This window comes from Varroa destructor, unplaced genomic scaffold (assembly GCF_002443255.2).
Source record: "Varroa destructor unplaced genomic scaffold, Vdes_3.0 BEIS01000002.1, whole genome shotgun sequence".
Lineage (NCBI taxonomy): Eukaryota > Metazoa > Arthropoda > Arachnida > Mesostigmata > Varroidae > Varroa > Varroa destructor.
In genome coordinates, this window is record NW_019211455.1 from 56,382,575 (window position 1) to 56,397,582 (window position 15,008).

At 38.4% G+C, this 15,008-nt stretch overlaps 1 protein-coding gene across 2 annotated transcripts in view; it reads right to left on the reverse strand.

Annotated features, from left to right (window-relative positions):
* LOC111244818 (carboxypeptidase M-like) overlaps nucleotides 1-15,008 on the reverse strand; it is a 36,497-nt gene that overhangs the window by 4,807 nt on the left and 16,682 nt on the right. For both annotated transcript variants that reach the window (XR_015320716.1, XM_022792266.2), the window contains exons 2-7: nucleotides 6,267-6,447; nucleotides 5,326-5,468; nucleotides 1,781-1,873; nucleotides 863-958; nucleotides 609-692; nucleotides 365-436 (exon numbers count right to left, since the gene is read on the reverse strand). Coding sequence is in view for 1 of the 2 variants with exons in the window: in XM_022792266.2 (XP_022648001.1) it covers nucleotides 365-436; nucleotides 609-692; nucleotides 863-958; nucleotides 1,781-1,873; nucleotides 5,326-5,468; nucleotides 6,267-6,447 (669 nt within the window). In the remaining variant the exon portion in view is untranslated. The remainder of the gene's footprint in view (nucleotides 1-364; nucleotides 437-608; nucleotides 693-862; nucleotides 959-1,780; nucleotides 1,874-5,325; nucleotides 5,469-6,266; nucleotides 6,448-15,008) is intronic.

Here is a 15,008-nt window from a genome sequence, read left to right on the forward strand (position 1 = left end):
AATGTACTTGTTAAGAAAAGGCATTGTTAGTAATTATGTTGCCTCGGGAAAACTAACAAGCGTATCCGGGGACGTCCGGGAATCGAATCTTATTATTTTCCCGAAGTGAATGTTTGGTCGTCCAAATTACGTCCTATACTACTGTTAAGCGTTGCTTCAGACTGGCATACCATTACTGAATAACATGGTTTTGAAACGGGATCATTGATAATCGTATTTTATTCATTTGGTCGAATCGTATTATAGATATTATAAAAAAGGGCAAATATTAGTGAGCATATTGGCTTCTAACATTGGAAACTAATTATTTTATGTTGGAATCTTATAATGATAATTATTCCGGAAAAAGTTAATATTCATTTACTTGATGATTTCGGAGCGGAAGCAGCCGGTAACGGTTCGTAGTATGAGCCAAAGTGCTGGCCCGTTGCGCTTCCTGAATTTCGAAAGTAAGGCATACAAACTGTTAGTGAATCCAGCGTACACGTCTATCAATGGATCGTGTACAAGAATATGCTCTATCGGACCACTGAAATACGGGAAAAAAAAAAATTGTCCTTCAATATATACTGCAAATCACAGCTTTGAAATATTCACTTATTTCGTACCTGCCAGCTTATCTCCGTCGCCAATCAGATAATTGCTGGGATGATGTAACGCCTTCAAGGTAATGTTCAGGACCGCGCTGTGACCTATCATGGCGCAGAAACAGTGTGCAAAGAGTCGTCGCGTTGATCGCAAATAATATATAATCCAACATAATTCTAAATGTTCTTGATAAAAGTACAGTGTGAAAACAATATTCGATGCCGAAATGTCGCTTTGGTATTTTGGAGGTACATCGTGTAACATTCTTGCTTACCTTGGACGATAGTAAATGGCGTTTCTGTTGTCTGGTATCCTTCAGCAGACACCAACAGCGTGTACGAACCAGGAAGCAGGATTCGCCAAAATTCACCTTATAATAATTAGGAGGAACAAAAAAAATTAGCAGTAATATGTCATCTATAGAAAATTAGATTAGCTAGCTAAGAGATAAGAATAGCTGCCATAATGAAATACTAGGCTGTGGAGAATATCACCACCAAATGATCGTACGTAAACTTCAAATCATTGTTTGAAAATCAAAAGACGCAACCCTTTTATGCATTAGACAACAGAAGTTCTCGCGATTTCACACAGGACTCATTGCTATTGTTGACTTCTCTCTGAAACGATACTGAAAACAGAAGTTTATGGAAGCTAAACAGAGAAGTAACTCTAGAATCTATACTTTAACAGCTGATTTCTCCATACAAAGGGATACTACCCATTCTCTCGTCATTACTATCCTCACTGTTCTCTTGTGGGGCTCTACTTTGCATCATTCCGGGCCTATAACTCTGTCACAACAGCCACGAAGGTATGAAGTAGGAATAATCCGAATTAAGGCTCACTGCTAAACCGTTTTTGTGTGCGAAGATCTGCGTGATTCGTAAATCATTGTCTTGCTATACTCTATCTTCATATGTCCAGTAGCTGATGCTTTTACAATGGAGAGTGATTAAACTACTAGACAAACTACACTCCTGTACATTTTGTATTAAAGGACAACAGAAAAAACCTTCACATTAAATGATATACTGTAACAGAATTTTTTTATATAAGGGGAAGGGACACATGAGCTATGAGCCTGTCGCTAGCGCCAGATACTCGCTTGTTCTAAATGAGCCCTGTACTAAGGAGAACTTCATGGGCTTCTCAAAATCCCTGAGAAGAAAATTTAAAGATATGAACCGACCTCTGGGCGACGTGTGGAAAGCGACCTGTTGACGTTCCTTAATTATCATACGAGCGCCCCCGATCGGACCGCCTTGATCATCCGAAATTATGCCTGTAACATAGAGTATTTTCATAAGTCAGTGTTATCGTTGCTTGCTATTCGCAGATCTGTGTCTCGTCGTGCATGACGCACCCATTCTAATCGCAAGATCTAGATGGGCCAATACCTCGTAAATATTCGCTAAATGGACGCGATCCTGTAAATATCGGTACTGTATATGACTCATAGAACGTTTAACAGCCTCTTCGACAACGAAGCGACTTAACACACAGACGCGCTTGCATCCTTAACCTTGTCCGGTATTCGATACGCTACCTATACGTACTTTTCTTTACGTAACTGTTAATCGTTCATGCCGTTTTTCCTTACAGTTATAAACAAATCGTGGCTTCTCATGTCATTGGTAATAGAATTCAACTTTGATTCAACATTTACTTAAAACGGCCGTTCTATACCCATATTAATTAGAACGACAGAAAAAAAAAAAACACTTATCTGTGTAGGCCTCTCCGAATGATAAACGGCTAATGATTTTACGCTTTTCATTGTGAGCTTTCAACGTATTCGGCCGCACATACGCGTATCCTTTATATTCCTGTTATAATTATTGACTATATCACTATATGGATCTATTGATGGCGTACGAAAACAGACCTATGGTGACCTTTGAGACTATTGTACAGTTAACGTTTATAGCGTCAGAGCATGAAGCGTATCGATAAACACGGACGTTATTTACGTGACACGTAAGTGTTCGGCGTTAATCACCGTAACAAGTAATTCAGCGGGTATGATGCAATGCAGGTAGCGGACAAGTCCCAAAAAACCCAAGCCGGGCTCTAAAAGGTGCTAAGTCCTATCAGCCTGACAACCCTGAACTCGATCAACCCCTCACCACTACATGCTTTAAAGACGCACCTGTAAAGCCTTGCCATCTCAGTTAATCGCACGGTATCCTTGCCTAGTATTTTCTGCCTATTTGTATAGTGATCTTAAGATAATCCATTACAATAAACAATTTATGAATACGGAAAAAGCTTTATTTTCAATCGAATTTTTAAATTCAATAGAGCTAGAGAAAAAGTTCTGTCCAAGTTGTATAGCAGCAGCGTAATAGAACAAAAAAGAATTCGTTCAACACCATACAATAATAACATAATAACAACTTTCTATACTTAATTGCCGCTTTTCTTCTGTGCTCTCACTCCACACACTATAATACCACACATATCGGATTGTCAAAAAAAAATACTGATCGGCTGGTTTTCAAGCCAAATTGAGATAAATGTGTTTTATATTTTACAAGTGTTAGTAGTCGAAACGTACGCTAGATAAAACCATCATCCCATAACTATCGATCTTCTGCAACCTCTAGCGAAGAAAATTGTGACAAAAAAACGTTCACGTGTCTCTATTAGAGCTAAACTAACAGTACTAAAAGAGTTCTATAAGGACCGAATCAAATAATAGCCTGATGGTGTCTATATGGCAAATGCATTAAGGTTTCCTGTTTAGGCGGTCTCGGTTTCTGTCGGATAGCTAAAGATGCGAGTGGCCTGGGATTGTTACCTATTGTGGTAACTAGTTCCGGTCAGTTTATTGCAACGGCTTATTGTCAACCCGTTAGCGGTGTGTGGATATATCATTTTGCCCGCCGGCAGCAACTACTTACAATGCTCGATTCCTTTATCATACTATATTTTTTTTGTCGCAAACTTTAATCGTATATCATCTATCTTTCATCGGCCGGTGCTCAATTGCTGCAGAAGAGTCTCACAGATATTTCAATCCATATGGCATCTAAACACTGAGCTTTTTTTTCTGTAGCCAGCTTTCTCCTAATAGCTTAAAATTGTTTAGTTCCTTGGATATATCACGGCTATTTACAGATCCCGTAGTAATTAGAAGCGACAGTTTTTACATTGAAAATCCTTAGGCTGTTTTACCTTGACCACGAACAATCAAAATTTTTTTACGGATCTAGGCAGCATCTATAATAATACCTTTGTCTTGAAAAAGAAAAAAAACTAAATGCAGCGAACTTCCGCAGAAAGTTCACTCGTCTTCAAGCTGTTCTATTTAAGTCTGTTTATATTGTTAAGTTATATTTATTTAAGTGTGAAAAAAGGCATTCTAAAGTTATCTAGACAATTTTAGCGCATCTATTATAGGAAAATTTCCGATATCAAATGACACCAACGTTAAGTCGTATTATCTAGCTAAAAACCGTCAATTCACTTTTAACTGTTCAATGTAAGGATATAAATCTTAATATACATATGTAACGATATATACTTAATATATATATATGTGTTGCCATAAAAAAACAAATATTTTTATAGTTATTAGACCGTCCTGAGAACATTGTTTTGCTTCAGATCTACTGGCCTATAATGAGGACAATCAGAATAATACCAATCATTATTCTATCGTAATTTTATTGCATTAAGGCCATTGACATTGTTCTTTCGCATTTACTCCCGAACGGAACATTCCCTCAGAGCACGCAAATGCTAAGCGTGCATATATCTATATGCACGCTTCTATGCATATAGATATATGCAAGATAGTGTCAAAGGCAGTAAGAATACAGGCCAATGGAGGCATCTTCACAACAATCCAGAGCTTCCGTTAGCTAATGTTGCAGCAACTGCCCGTAGCAGCAGCAGCAGCTACGAAACTCCCGAGCGTTTATGGCTTTTGTGGTTTGTTTGGCTTCCTGAGCGCAATTCCAGAATAGCTTAAGACGCTATCTATATTTCTAATATTGCTAGGTTTGTCCACTTCTGATCATGAAAAATTAGCTAACAGGAAACAGACATTTTCTGTTTCAGTGTTTCTATCAGTTTCAATAGGGGAACGAACATATGATACGCACTTAGCTATTTATGAAAAGCTTCAGATTTGTCTAAAGTGATGTTTCAAATCCTGGCAAAAACTCTCCGTACATAATTAATTAGAAATTACCTTTAATTTAGCATTGTAGGTGCCGGATAATGCACAGTCAGTTAAAAGGGCTAAGGTTGCCCTTGGTTGGCTGTGCTCTAACCTCTATCTAACCCATCTGTCCGGTAACTTATAACTGATGCAATACGGACAAAAGGATGTTCTTACAAGGTTATGTATACCGCATATAGGCAAAATAGTTGAAAAACCAACTTTTATTCTAAAAAAAAAAATTGTATTTACAATTGCAAATACAATTTTCTCTAAAAAAAAAAAAAAAAAAAAAAAAACTCGTAGGAAGAGTACTGCCCAGTACCCAGGAAACATTCGTAACTGGGAGGTGCACATGAGGCTGGCCTAGCGTGAGCCTATAGTTAAACTCGACACAATAGAACAGCTTTCTGCAAGTGAACTGAGTTGCATCAACACGTTCGCTAGATAGAAAAATACTTTGACAGCTATGGTTAATAAGCTAGGCCATCTATTGTCTCGCCCATGGATATACGCGATGATTCCTCTTCCCGACACAGAGGTTCCTTCAGTTTTTCGATACATACCCTTAACACCACGATGAGTTTCTTCCATAAGCCGGATTAAGGGTCGAATATTCTCCGCCCAGAACTGCCGAAGGGTGCGCTGAGGCGGATGTTTGCAACAAGAAATCTCCAGAGTTAGCTCCAGAGATCCGCCTTGGACGTAGCTGTACAACGACGACGACGACGACGACCCCGCAACGCGAGTGAAGGCCATATGGAAATACGTCACCGAAAGCAAAGCCATTTTAGACATCAGAGTAACTAGTAGCCACCTACTGATCATATACTGCATAAAAAAAGTATTATTAAATACTCTAGCAAATACTTAGGAAACTTAAATAGGTTTGGTGTTATTCCAGGGTATCAACTTACAATAACTTGTTAAATCGAATGTTGTCGAGGAGGAGGAGGATTATCTTTACAATGGTTGTCTCAAAGTAAATTTGTTAAACAAAAGAAGTGGTGGGACATGGCGTCCATTATCAAAATAATTCCTTAATGCTTGTCAAAAAGGATTCGGCCGGCCCCTTATCGGAAAGCGCCTGCGACTCCTCCTTTTTCATGCAATACTTCTCTGCAGCTTTGCGGTCTTATTAAGTACTGTCACTTGTTATTAATACAATAGAGTAACAAGTAGGTAATATAAGTATGTATAGACATCACCTTAGCTTCTACTTAAACACAATTTTTACAATCTACCATTTTTTATTATTATAAAAAGTTTCGAAGTACTAGAAGCTTATGGGCAGATTACAGGAGCTCTACTTCATGAAAATCATCTCCGCGACTTCCTGCACCTAAATTAAACCTAAATTAAATTTATTAAGGATAATTGAACAAACCTCGATAATTGAACTTCTGTACATTAACATTCGTGCAAATACAAAATTAGGCACACTTAACTTGTGAAAGTTGGCAACAATTAGGCATTATTTTTACGTACTGCATAATATACCGCTAACCTGTAATCGGCCATTGATCCAGCGAATGGATACCAGTTAGCTCCATTGACAATTCCTTCCTTAAAGGTACGTCCATCCCGTTCACAACCGATACCCTGATGCATGACGGGGTGGTTCCGAGCATAGGTACGAGCCAGATGTTCAAAGACGTCGTTGTCAGGCGCCGGATTAGAGGTGTATTCTGTGGATGAATGCATATAACTAAATTATTTCATTCATCATTATAAAAGGCGCGCAGGACAATTCTATAAGATATTCCGTATCAAGTTAAACAAAGCGTTTGGTTTTTGTGCCGACACACGATAGGCCGCATATTTTTAAGGGCTGAAATGGATATTTATAGTGAATGATTGTACGGTCTTTTCATTTAATATGGTCTTTGTCCCTCTATCGTAGCTAACTCTGCTTTGGTGTCTAATAAAGGTCTAATAAAACCTTTCCTACGTGTGTACGTATCTAATAAGACATCTTCTACTGCTAACTGCGTTATTAAGCCCTTGACCCTAAACACCTGGTGTCTAAAACTTAATGCGCAATTAACGAATCAACATTTCATAAAGGCTGAAGATCTTGTGTTTCTGTTCATATGCTTCTATATTTATTGCATTACCTTAAAGTTGCAGCACTCAAAATGACTAAAAAAAAAAAACAAAAAAAAAAAGAGTCTATCCCCTATGAAGGATCCTGGATTCCATTTTAAGCACAATAGCAGTTTATTTTCCGCCAACTAACTATATTATAACAATCACACTTACGTCATATATAATATCTAAATAAGTCGAAATAACATAGTTTCTGCACAGGCAGGTAATAGAGATATTTACCGTCCTATTAGAGATACTTATTTAGGGTCCGGAGACCGACCAGAAGAGTTCGACAACCGACTCCAGAAACTAGAAACTGCTTTTTGTTAACATCATAAAAAAGCGAAGGCGTCTCTTATATAGCCCAATTTTTCTTCGAAAATAAATATTTTTAAAAGATAAATAATAAAAAGATAAATCCATTTATCGGCATTGTTATTGGATGACCACAGGCACGCAGATGCGTAACCTTCTAGTGACCTTTTTGCCACCAGAGGGCACTAATTTTAGAACTTGTATGAATCTTCTTAATGTGTTTCTGCCAGAAAATCAAATTCAATTAAATTGCTGTAACATTATTTACTGTAACGCTTCTATTTATATTCAATATACCATTAATGCTTATTGGTATACATTTTACGAAAGCGTAATTGAGACAAATGATCAGAATGGGACACCTAAGGTACATCGGATGATTGGCTCATGCACGTGACACTTGTGACCGCTTGTTAAACGGTTTCAACATGTATTAGACACCACACGCCTCTTGTGATAAGCCTCCTTTTCTTCTTCTCGTTCTGAAACTCATCCGTTACCCCATCATCGCTAAATGAGCCTACAGCCGCTTCGATATTCGACAACCGATATCGAGGAAAGCCTCCGGGATTGACGCACATAACAAAGCACAGATGCAAAAACGATAACGTTGAGCGCGTCGGAGAGCACTCCCTTTATTTGTCAGATCTAAACGATCGATAGCGTTGTGACGTTGTCAGTCGGAGCATCGGAGCGTTTGTCTATTGCAGAGACGTAGTATAGATTCAGGAAAGTAGATAGGGCACCTTTGAATCCAGCCATGTTTCTGAATATCATAGATGGAAATCAACAGACGTTCCCTCTAATGTGAAATAAAATTATCAATCGGTGCCAATTTGGCCGGGCGGCATGGGCCTGTACGCTTTGTGATTTTGTCTTTTTGTCCATGATCATTTTTCTTCGATTCGAGCGAGACATTTGTTTCATCGATTTTATATCGAGCGTTTAGAGAAAATTCAATCTAGAAGCGAACTTTACGTTTCTATTTGAATCCTGATTCGACATTACTCGAAAATTGATGTTCGCATTTAAAAGGGCTTCCCTATTTTGTGTAACTTCTGTAGGCGTATATGGGTCGTATGATAGAAATCGAACCAGCGTTTCCTGGTTTGTCCAGTACAAAACTTAGCGGCTCACGCGCCATCGTCCTTAACAAAGGAATCACTTGCTTGCCACTCGCTTCCTTAGGGAAGTGACGGCTGTACTATAAATATGCTCGAAGATGTGACCTTACATGGGACGTGTTAGTCGCGAAGGTTCGCTCCGCGTCTTTTATTGAAGTAAAAGATGTTTGCTAGAAAATACCTACTATTTAACTCTGCTCGTTCAGCCCAATCGTTCCATTGCGTGGACAATTATTGAATTATAAGTGTTTTTCTAATATAGTCGATTGTATGTTGAAAGCTATGGTCTGGAAATACGTTCCCTTTCATTGACGGTGAAAACGTACATCATTGTTCCAATTAATTAACTATTATTATTTTTTTTTTACCTAAATCTTCTAAAGTCGTACAAATTAACATTGTATTAATAATGCTGAGAAGTTTCCATCAATATAGTAGGCAAATAACGGTCTGTGATGCATACTAAATTCTAGAAGCTTTTTGAAGGACGTGTAGAAGGTCTCGTTCGATTCATTCTCCTTCTGAGATATTCTGTTACTTTAACTCCATGTGACGTTTAGAATCAAACGGATCGTCTTCGCACCTCGATATGTTTACTTCATATTTTGAGAAGGAATCTTTCGTACGGTATTGAGACAGCCTTTAAGGTTTCCAACGTATGTGGTCCCATCGTATTAAAACCCATAGGATACACCTCCTGATGCGTTCATCCTTCTCCACAAACACGTGACAAAACTTTCGTACATCTGATACGCGAAGCTATTTACAAAATTTCCGGATTAACCATGTGAACGCATCTCATTATTGACGAAAATAATTTTTGCATTTTAGGCATCTTATTAGAAGTAACATAGACTTCGTAATTCTGGTCAGTCGAAGTAGCTTGCAGCCTCATAGCGAATAATACCGAGTTTACTATATGTAAACGAACTCAAGGCCACTTACAAAAGCATAATTTAAACATCTCTTTGTTGTCCTAAAACGTTCCTGCACGATACTGTTACTGTTCAAGATGAAATGATACGACCTGAGCAGGCTGCATTAAGACGAATTTAAATACAGCACGTGCTGTATCTATATATGAAAACGTGACTACCCCCATCATAGCCACCTCTCTATATAGCACTACCATAGCCGTTATATAGCCGAAACTCTTCTAATCTCTATTTAGTTTATTTATCTATCTTTGATTTACCCCGCACTTTCGTCAGCGTTTACTTAAAGAACTACTACGATTAGTTGAAATCTTATATCTGATCTACATCTTTGTTGGCTTTTGCTAACAAAGATGTAGGCTAGGTTTTTTTTTTTTGCAAATTTCATTGTTACGTCTGGTTATTGTCGTTTCATTTACTCCATTTCGTTCAAGCATAGGCATATAGTTAGACTATATTGAACACTTACCGCTTATACAAAAGATTGTAGCTATTAGCTGTTTATCTTACACTGAGAAAGAATCAAGATTTGCGACCGACTATAGTTAAAACAATGTTCACTTACTTTAATATTCCGCTTGGTTTGTGATTTAACAAAACACTGATCCTTATTGAACGGTTCATAGGCATGGTGTATCCCGAAATACGTAAGCGTGGTAACAGCACCGAATCAAGTATATTTGCCAATATACCAACCTACTACACGGCTGAGGTCTAGACTTAGCTATAAACAGGGCCAAATATTTATTACCGAATTCTGGTGGGTGAAACAATTTCAGTCTATAATCAGGACTATCTGACAGACTCCGTGACGGACCGACTGATAAAAGCAGGCGCATGGTCTGGCAGCTGAGGCAGTGCTACCTCGGACTAACGAAATAGTTTCTAGGAGCTGACAGTGTGTCAGTCGATTGACCATTTTACCATTCTGGGAAGTCCGTTACTTCACGCTGCTTATTTTTAGCTTTCCAGCTTACACATAAGCTTTGGCATATCTAGCCATCTGTCAGGTTCGGACGAAAAATTAATGACTACTACTCTTTTAAATGAAACTTTCCTCTCTCAAAGTCAATTCGACCTATAAAACTTGTTTGAAAGATGAAGTAAACGTGGTAGTTCATTTGGACGGAAGCACAAGAAAGTTCGAAGCAGATCAAAACTTTAAAATAAATCTAGCTAGGCATTGTACAATAGGGAAAGTATAAAGGAAGCGCACAACAAACAAATACGTTACGCAGGTGTGTGTATCCTAATAACGTGACATTTTGCTCGGAAAAATAGCGATCTGACCGTTGCGGCCGATCTGCATCAGTTCATTGCAGTGAATGACGCTCTGGTAGATAAACATCGTGCAGCAGTAGAACGAGACGTGTTAAGTAGAATGTTACATTTATTGTTGATGAGGAACTTGTCAAGTTGCTTTAAGCTGTAAAGTTTCCTTTTGCCGAGACCCAGTGCGGTCGGAGCCGCAATCGCGGAAATCTTTTTGGCACGTCGCAAAAATAGACAAGCTAATTAGCGTTTTTTGTTTGGCTAAAAAACTACCAACCAATTTCAAACGAACAACAAAAACAATACTAGAGCATTCATTTTAATGTATCAAAATTCGTATCACTCATATATATTGCTATGAACTATAAAAATCAAGATTGCGGGCATAGTATTGTATGGAAGAAACAAGCCATTTCCTTTTTAAAGGAGAACGTTGCGCGGGTATATGCCATGCTTACCATAAGGCATCCACTGAAATGGCAGACTTCAGTTGCGGTACTTCAATAAGTAGACGATCATCATCATCATCATCATCATTGCTTTTGTTCAAAAGCGATAATGATGATGATGATGACACACGTTGAAATTAAATGGACGACGTTATATAATTTGACGGATCGTGTCTACTAACAATGGCTCATCCCTAACAAATCGAGAGAGTAAACACGTTCCGCAAGAATTTTCGCAGCGCGCCTGCTACCAGCGAGCGTTCGCTGCGGAAATCTCTAGTAGATTAGCACTTTGCCTAAAAATCGTCACAAGAAATGAGATTGTCGATCTTTTATTTGCAGACGTAAGATAATAATATCAGTCTAAACTAAAGTATACGACCAGATACAACGCGTACATTTATACCGTAGCTGCCTGATCAGTTGACGTCACACAAACATTTATAAACTAAAAATTATGTAAAACCGCGGACGTAGATATGACCGCATAAGTTGAATCCCAGCACGGTGACACGGTCGGAGATTTCCGAAGCGAAAGTCTTTGGAGTTGATCAAACGTCGCCACTATTTTGCCATGACATGATTTGTCTAAAAAGGATATGAAAATCTCTCACAGGCTCTCACACACACACACACACTTGGGCTTATTTTCACTTAGGACGGATGAGCTCAGGCTTACGCAGGACTAATCGCACAGAAGGAGTTTCATGTTCGAATAACACATCAATATGGCTCATACTGGTTAAATATTTGGCATCCGTTGACAAAAGATCTAAAATCCATGTGCCTAAAAACAGACCTCAGCCAGGTTAGAGGATCTGGTTCACTCTTAGTTTAAAATGAAATTGTATAAATTGCAAAAATCATTGTTTGTTAAACTGTTTTTGAGCCTTTTAAGGTAATAAAAGCGGGTATAGCAGTTAGACCAGCAATCTTTCATGTTCTGGCTTGTCGAATTACCACGGAAGCCGTTATTGGTTAGTATGCTATAAAGCCTGAATTAATATCGACTGTTTATATACAAAATAAATGTTCAAACTATTTTTTTTTTGTACCGAACGATGATTTGGCCCAACGCGTGCCCGGCTATGATATCATATTCTATCGTAAGCGACGACCGCCATCAAGCAACGCCCTGTGTATAATACATTTGTGCGTCATTAAGAACTACCAATAACATATCGTAACATTAATGAACGCCAATTGATACCGCAACAAGTTTTTTTTTGTTTTTTTTTTTTTTTTTTTTATGAATCCGTATATGAAAATTCTATGCATGCAAAAAAAAAGCAGTATCTATCACAATACAGCCATATGATAGTTAGTTAATCAATTGTAATTATCTGTTAATATGTAAAACTGCAAAAGAGTATTTGTCACATATGTGTTGTTTAACCTTGTACGAGAAAAACAAAAAAAATTAATAGTATCAAAAACCTCACGCTACACGCGTCTAAGATCAGATTCATACTACTGTTGCCTTGATTGTACCTATCTGCTTGATAAAATAAGATAATTTAAGGTCGTTTTTTTCAAATAGGTTAACTTAAGTGAGAGACTCCAATAGCAATAACTAATTTGCGAACTTCTTTTTGACAAAGGAAAACGATAAAGTTTTTATTGTTCAGGACAACCTATTTGTAACTAACCGCATCGCTAAATATAAAAACCATAAGAAAATTACCAACGTTAATGTAATTTTGTGTTCTTTAGAGAAAACAATTGACTCCAACCAAATACACATTCGAATGAAGCGCCACGAATGAAGGATCCGGCGTTATCTAGAAATGAGTGATCCAATCAAACGATAAAGGTGTTAGTTGTTATTATGAACTTCAGCTACGCTTCAGCAAACATCTGCTCAAATGAGAAAGAAAGCACCTAAAACATAGCAAATCTGTTCATGATAACAAATCTACAGCGCTAATAGAGCTCGCCGTTGGCCTAAACTAGGTCTCTTGGACCTATTGGACCACTTGATCCGATACCGGTTGGCAGCTTTCATCACGCACTGAAGTAAACTATCGGCATTCACAACGTCCAGCTTCCAGAGGAACTCAATAAAAAATTAAATGAATTATAAAATAAACTATGATAAAGCAAACAAATTTAGATTCGATCATGGTATTCAAAAAGTACTTCTATTGAACGTTTCTTAAGAGCCTGTTTCTTCTCGAGCGAGACGTAAAGTCTATGCTTTCCGGCCAATACGACGAGACTTCTTTCAAATTGTGCAACTTGTACTTGGCAGGTGTTCGCATACGATATAATTCACCATTTGGCGCCCACTTTTTTCCGTCGCCAAGTTGTTGTGACGATAGCTCGACGTCACAGTGATCGACATCGTGTATTCGAGTGGGTCAAGCGTAACCGGTCGTCTACGGTGTCATTCCCTTTTGTCAATAGGTACCAGCTAATGGATTTGATCGTTCATCGGCATATAACTGAACAAACATCCTCGACATGAACTCTGAGTGATTTTCAACAGACAAAAAAAAACGTTTCCTACAATGTCTGTGAACGTCGTACGCTGTCGTCCAGATAAATGCTTCTTCGTAACGTCGAAAGTATTTCAAAGATCTAAAGTAAAATACATATCATATGTAACCTTGAGGCAGTCGACGAAACGCGTCTGAGTTACATCCAGTATTCTGGGGTCTCATATAAACTCGTAATGTTGTTATGCAATAATAAACGAACAAGATGTTTTTTTTTTTTTTTTTTTCGGATATTCTGTCTGTGTCGTCCCGCTGTGTTCAGAATTTACTGAAGAAACAATCGAATCTCGACACGCGCTTTATGTGCCACCGCCCAGTCGCTGCGTTGGCATGATCATGAAGTTAAACTGTAGCACAATGCTGGCTTCATTGAATTCCTTTCTGCCACCAACTTGTCCAGGACGGACAATCTGTGCTCGAAACTTACAAAGCTATTTTAGCATGCATATTATTAATTCATCTAATTATATAAACGCCGTGTTTGCTATTCGTTCGAAGCGATCGTTCGAAGACCAGCCGCAATTCGTTACGAAAACGATCAGCCCGTTATACAACAAGGACATATATTAAAGGCGATACGCGCATAGGCGAAACGATCGCCATTGACAAGACTGAACATTGCGTTCGAAGTCTCCGTCGTGAATTATCGAACGACCTGAACGATATTGTAAGTATCCCGCTTCCCGCTGATCCTACAGTACTACTATTAACCGAAAACCGATGACTGTTATATTCCATCTCAGTTCTACACTAAAACGATACTTCTTAGAGAGAGAGATATTGCTTCTGGTTCCGCTATCGTACGCAATGTAATATATATATATTATCCGAGACAGTAACATCGTTGCGGCTGACCTCAGAATTCATGTTCTATTTCACGCTTGTCAATGCCTTCAGTATGATCGGCGCGACGATGATGGCTGTTCACCGTTAAATCGTATGAAGACGGCACGGTCGGGTCCTGCTGACAGTCAACGATCAATAATACATCGATCCTAGTCGCCTACGATAGAATGGCTACGGTACAGTGATTATGCCGAGCACGTACACTCTAATCGATTCAAGCAATGGCAAAATATTTATGTGCTCACAAATAGATGCATTTGATCGTTCTAACCGGTTTCAGCTGAAAAAAATGTATCGTCTCACCCCCCGACGAGCTCGTAACTCTTATCGGCGCTGGTACTCGGGTATATTTTCGGTAGAGAGACCACATCGAGGTAAAGAGGAACTGACGAAAAATCAAAAGCAAATGTCGGTCTGCCAGTCGTGACACGTTGGCAAAATTTGGTCAGACGATCACTAGAATGATTAGTGACAATTTTTCTGGGAAATAGAATTTAAATTGTTTTAATAACCTATTTTTTTAAAACAGGGGGGCGATAACCACTACCACATAGAACTTAATCGAGATTCAGAGAAAGGTTATACCTGATGGGTGATTAGTGTTTTATCTAAGTCACTAGAAAGGTTAGTTGTAGAAAAGTGAGCCAGCAGTTCTTCGGATATCGACCTAAACATAAGTTGGTTAACGCCACTGATTTATGGCAAACGAATAATAATGA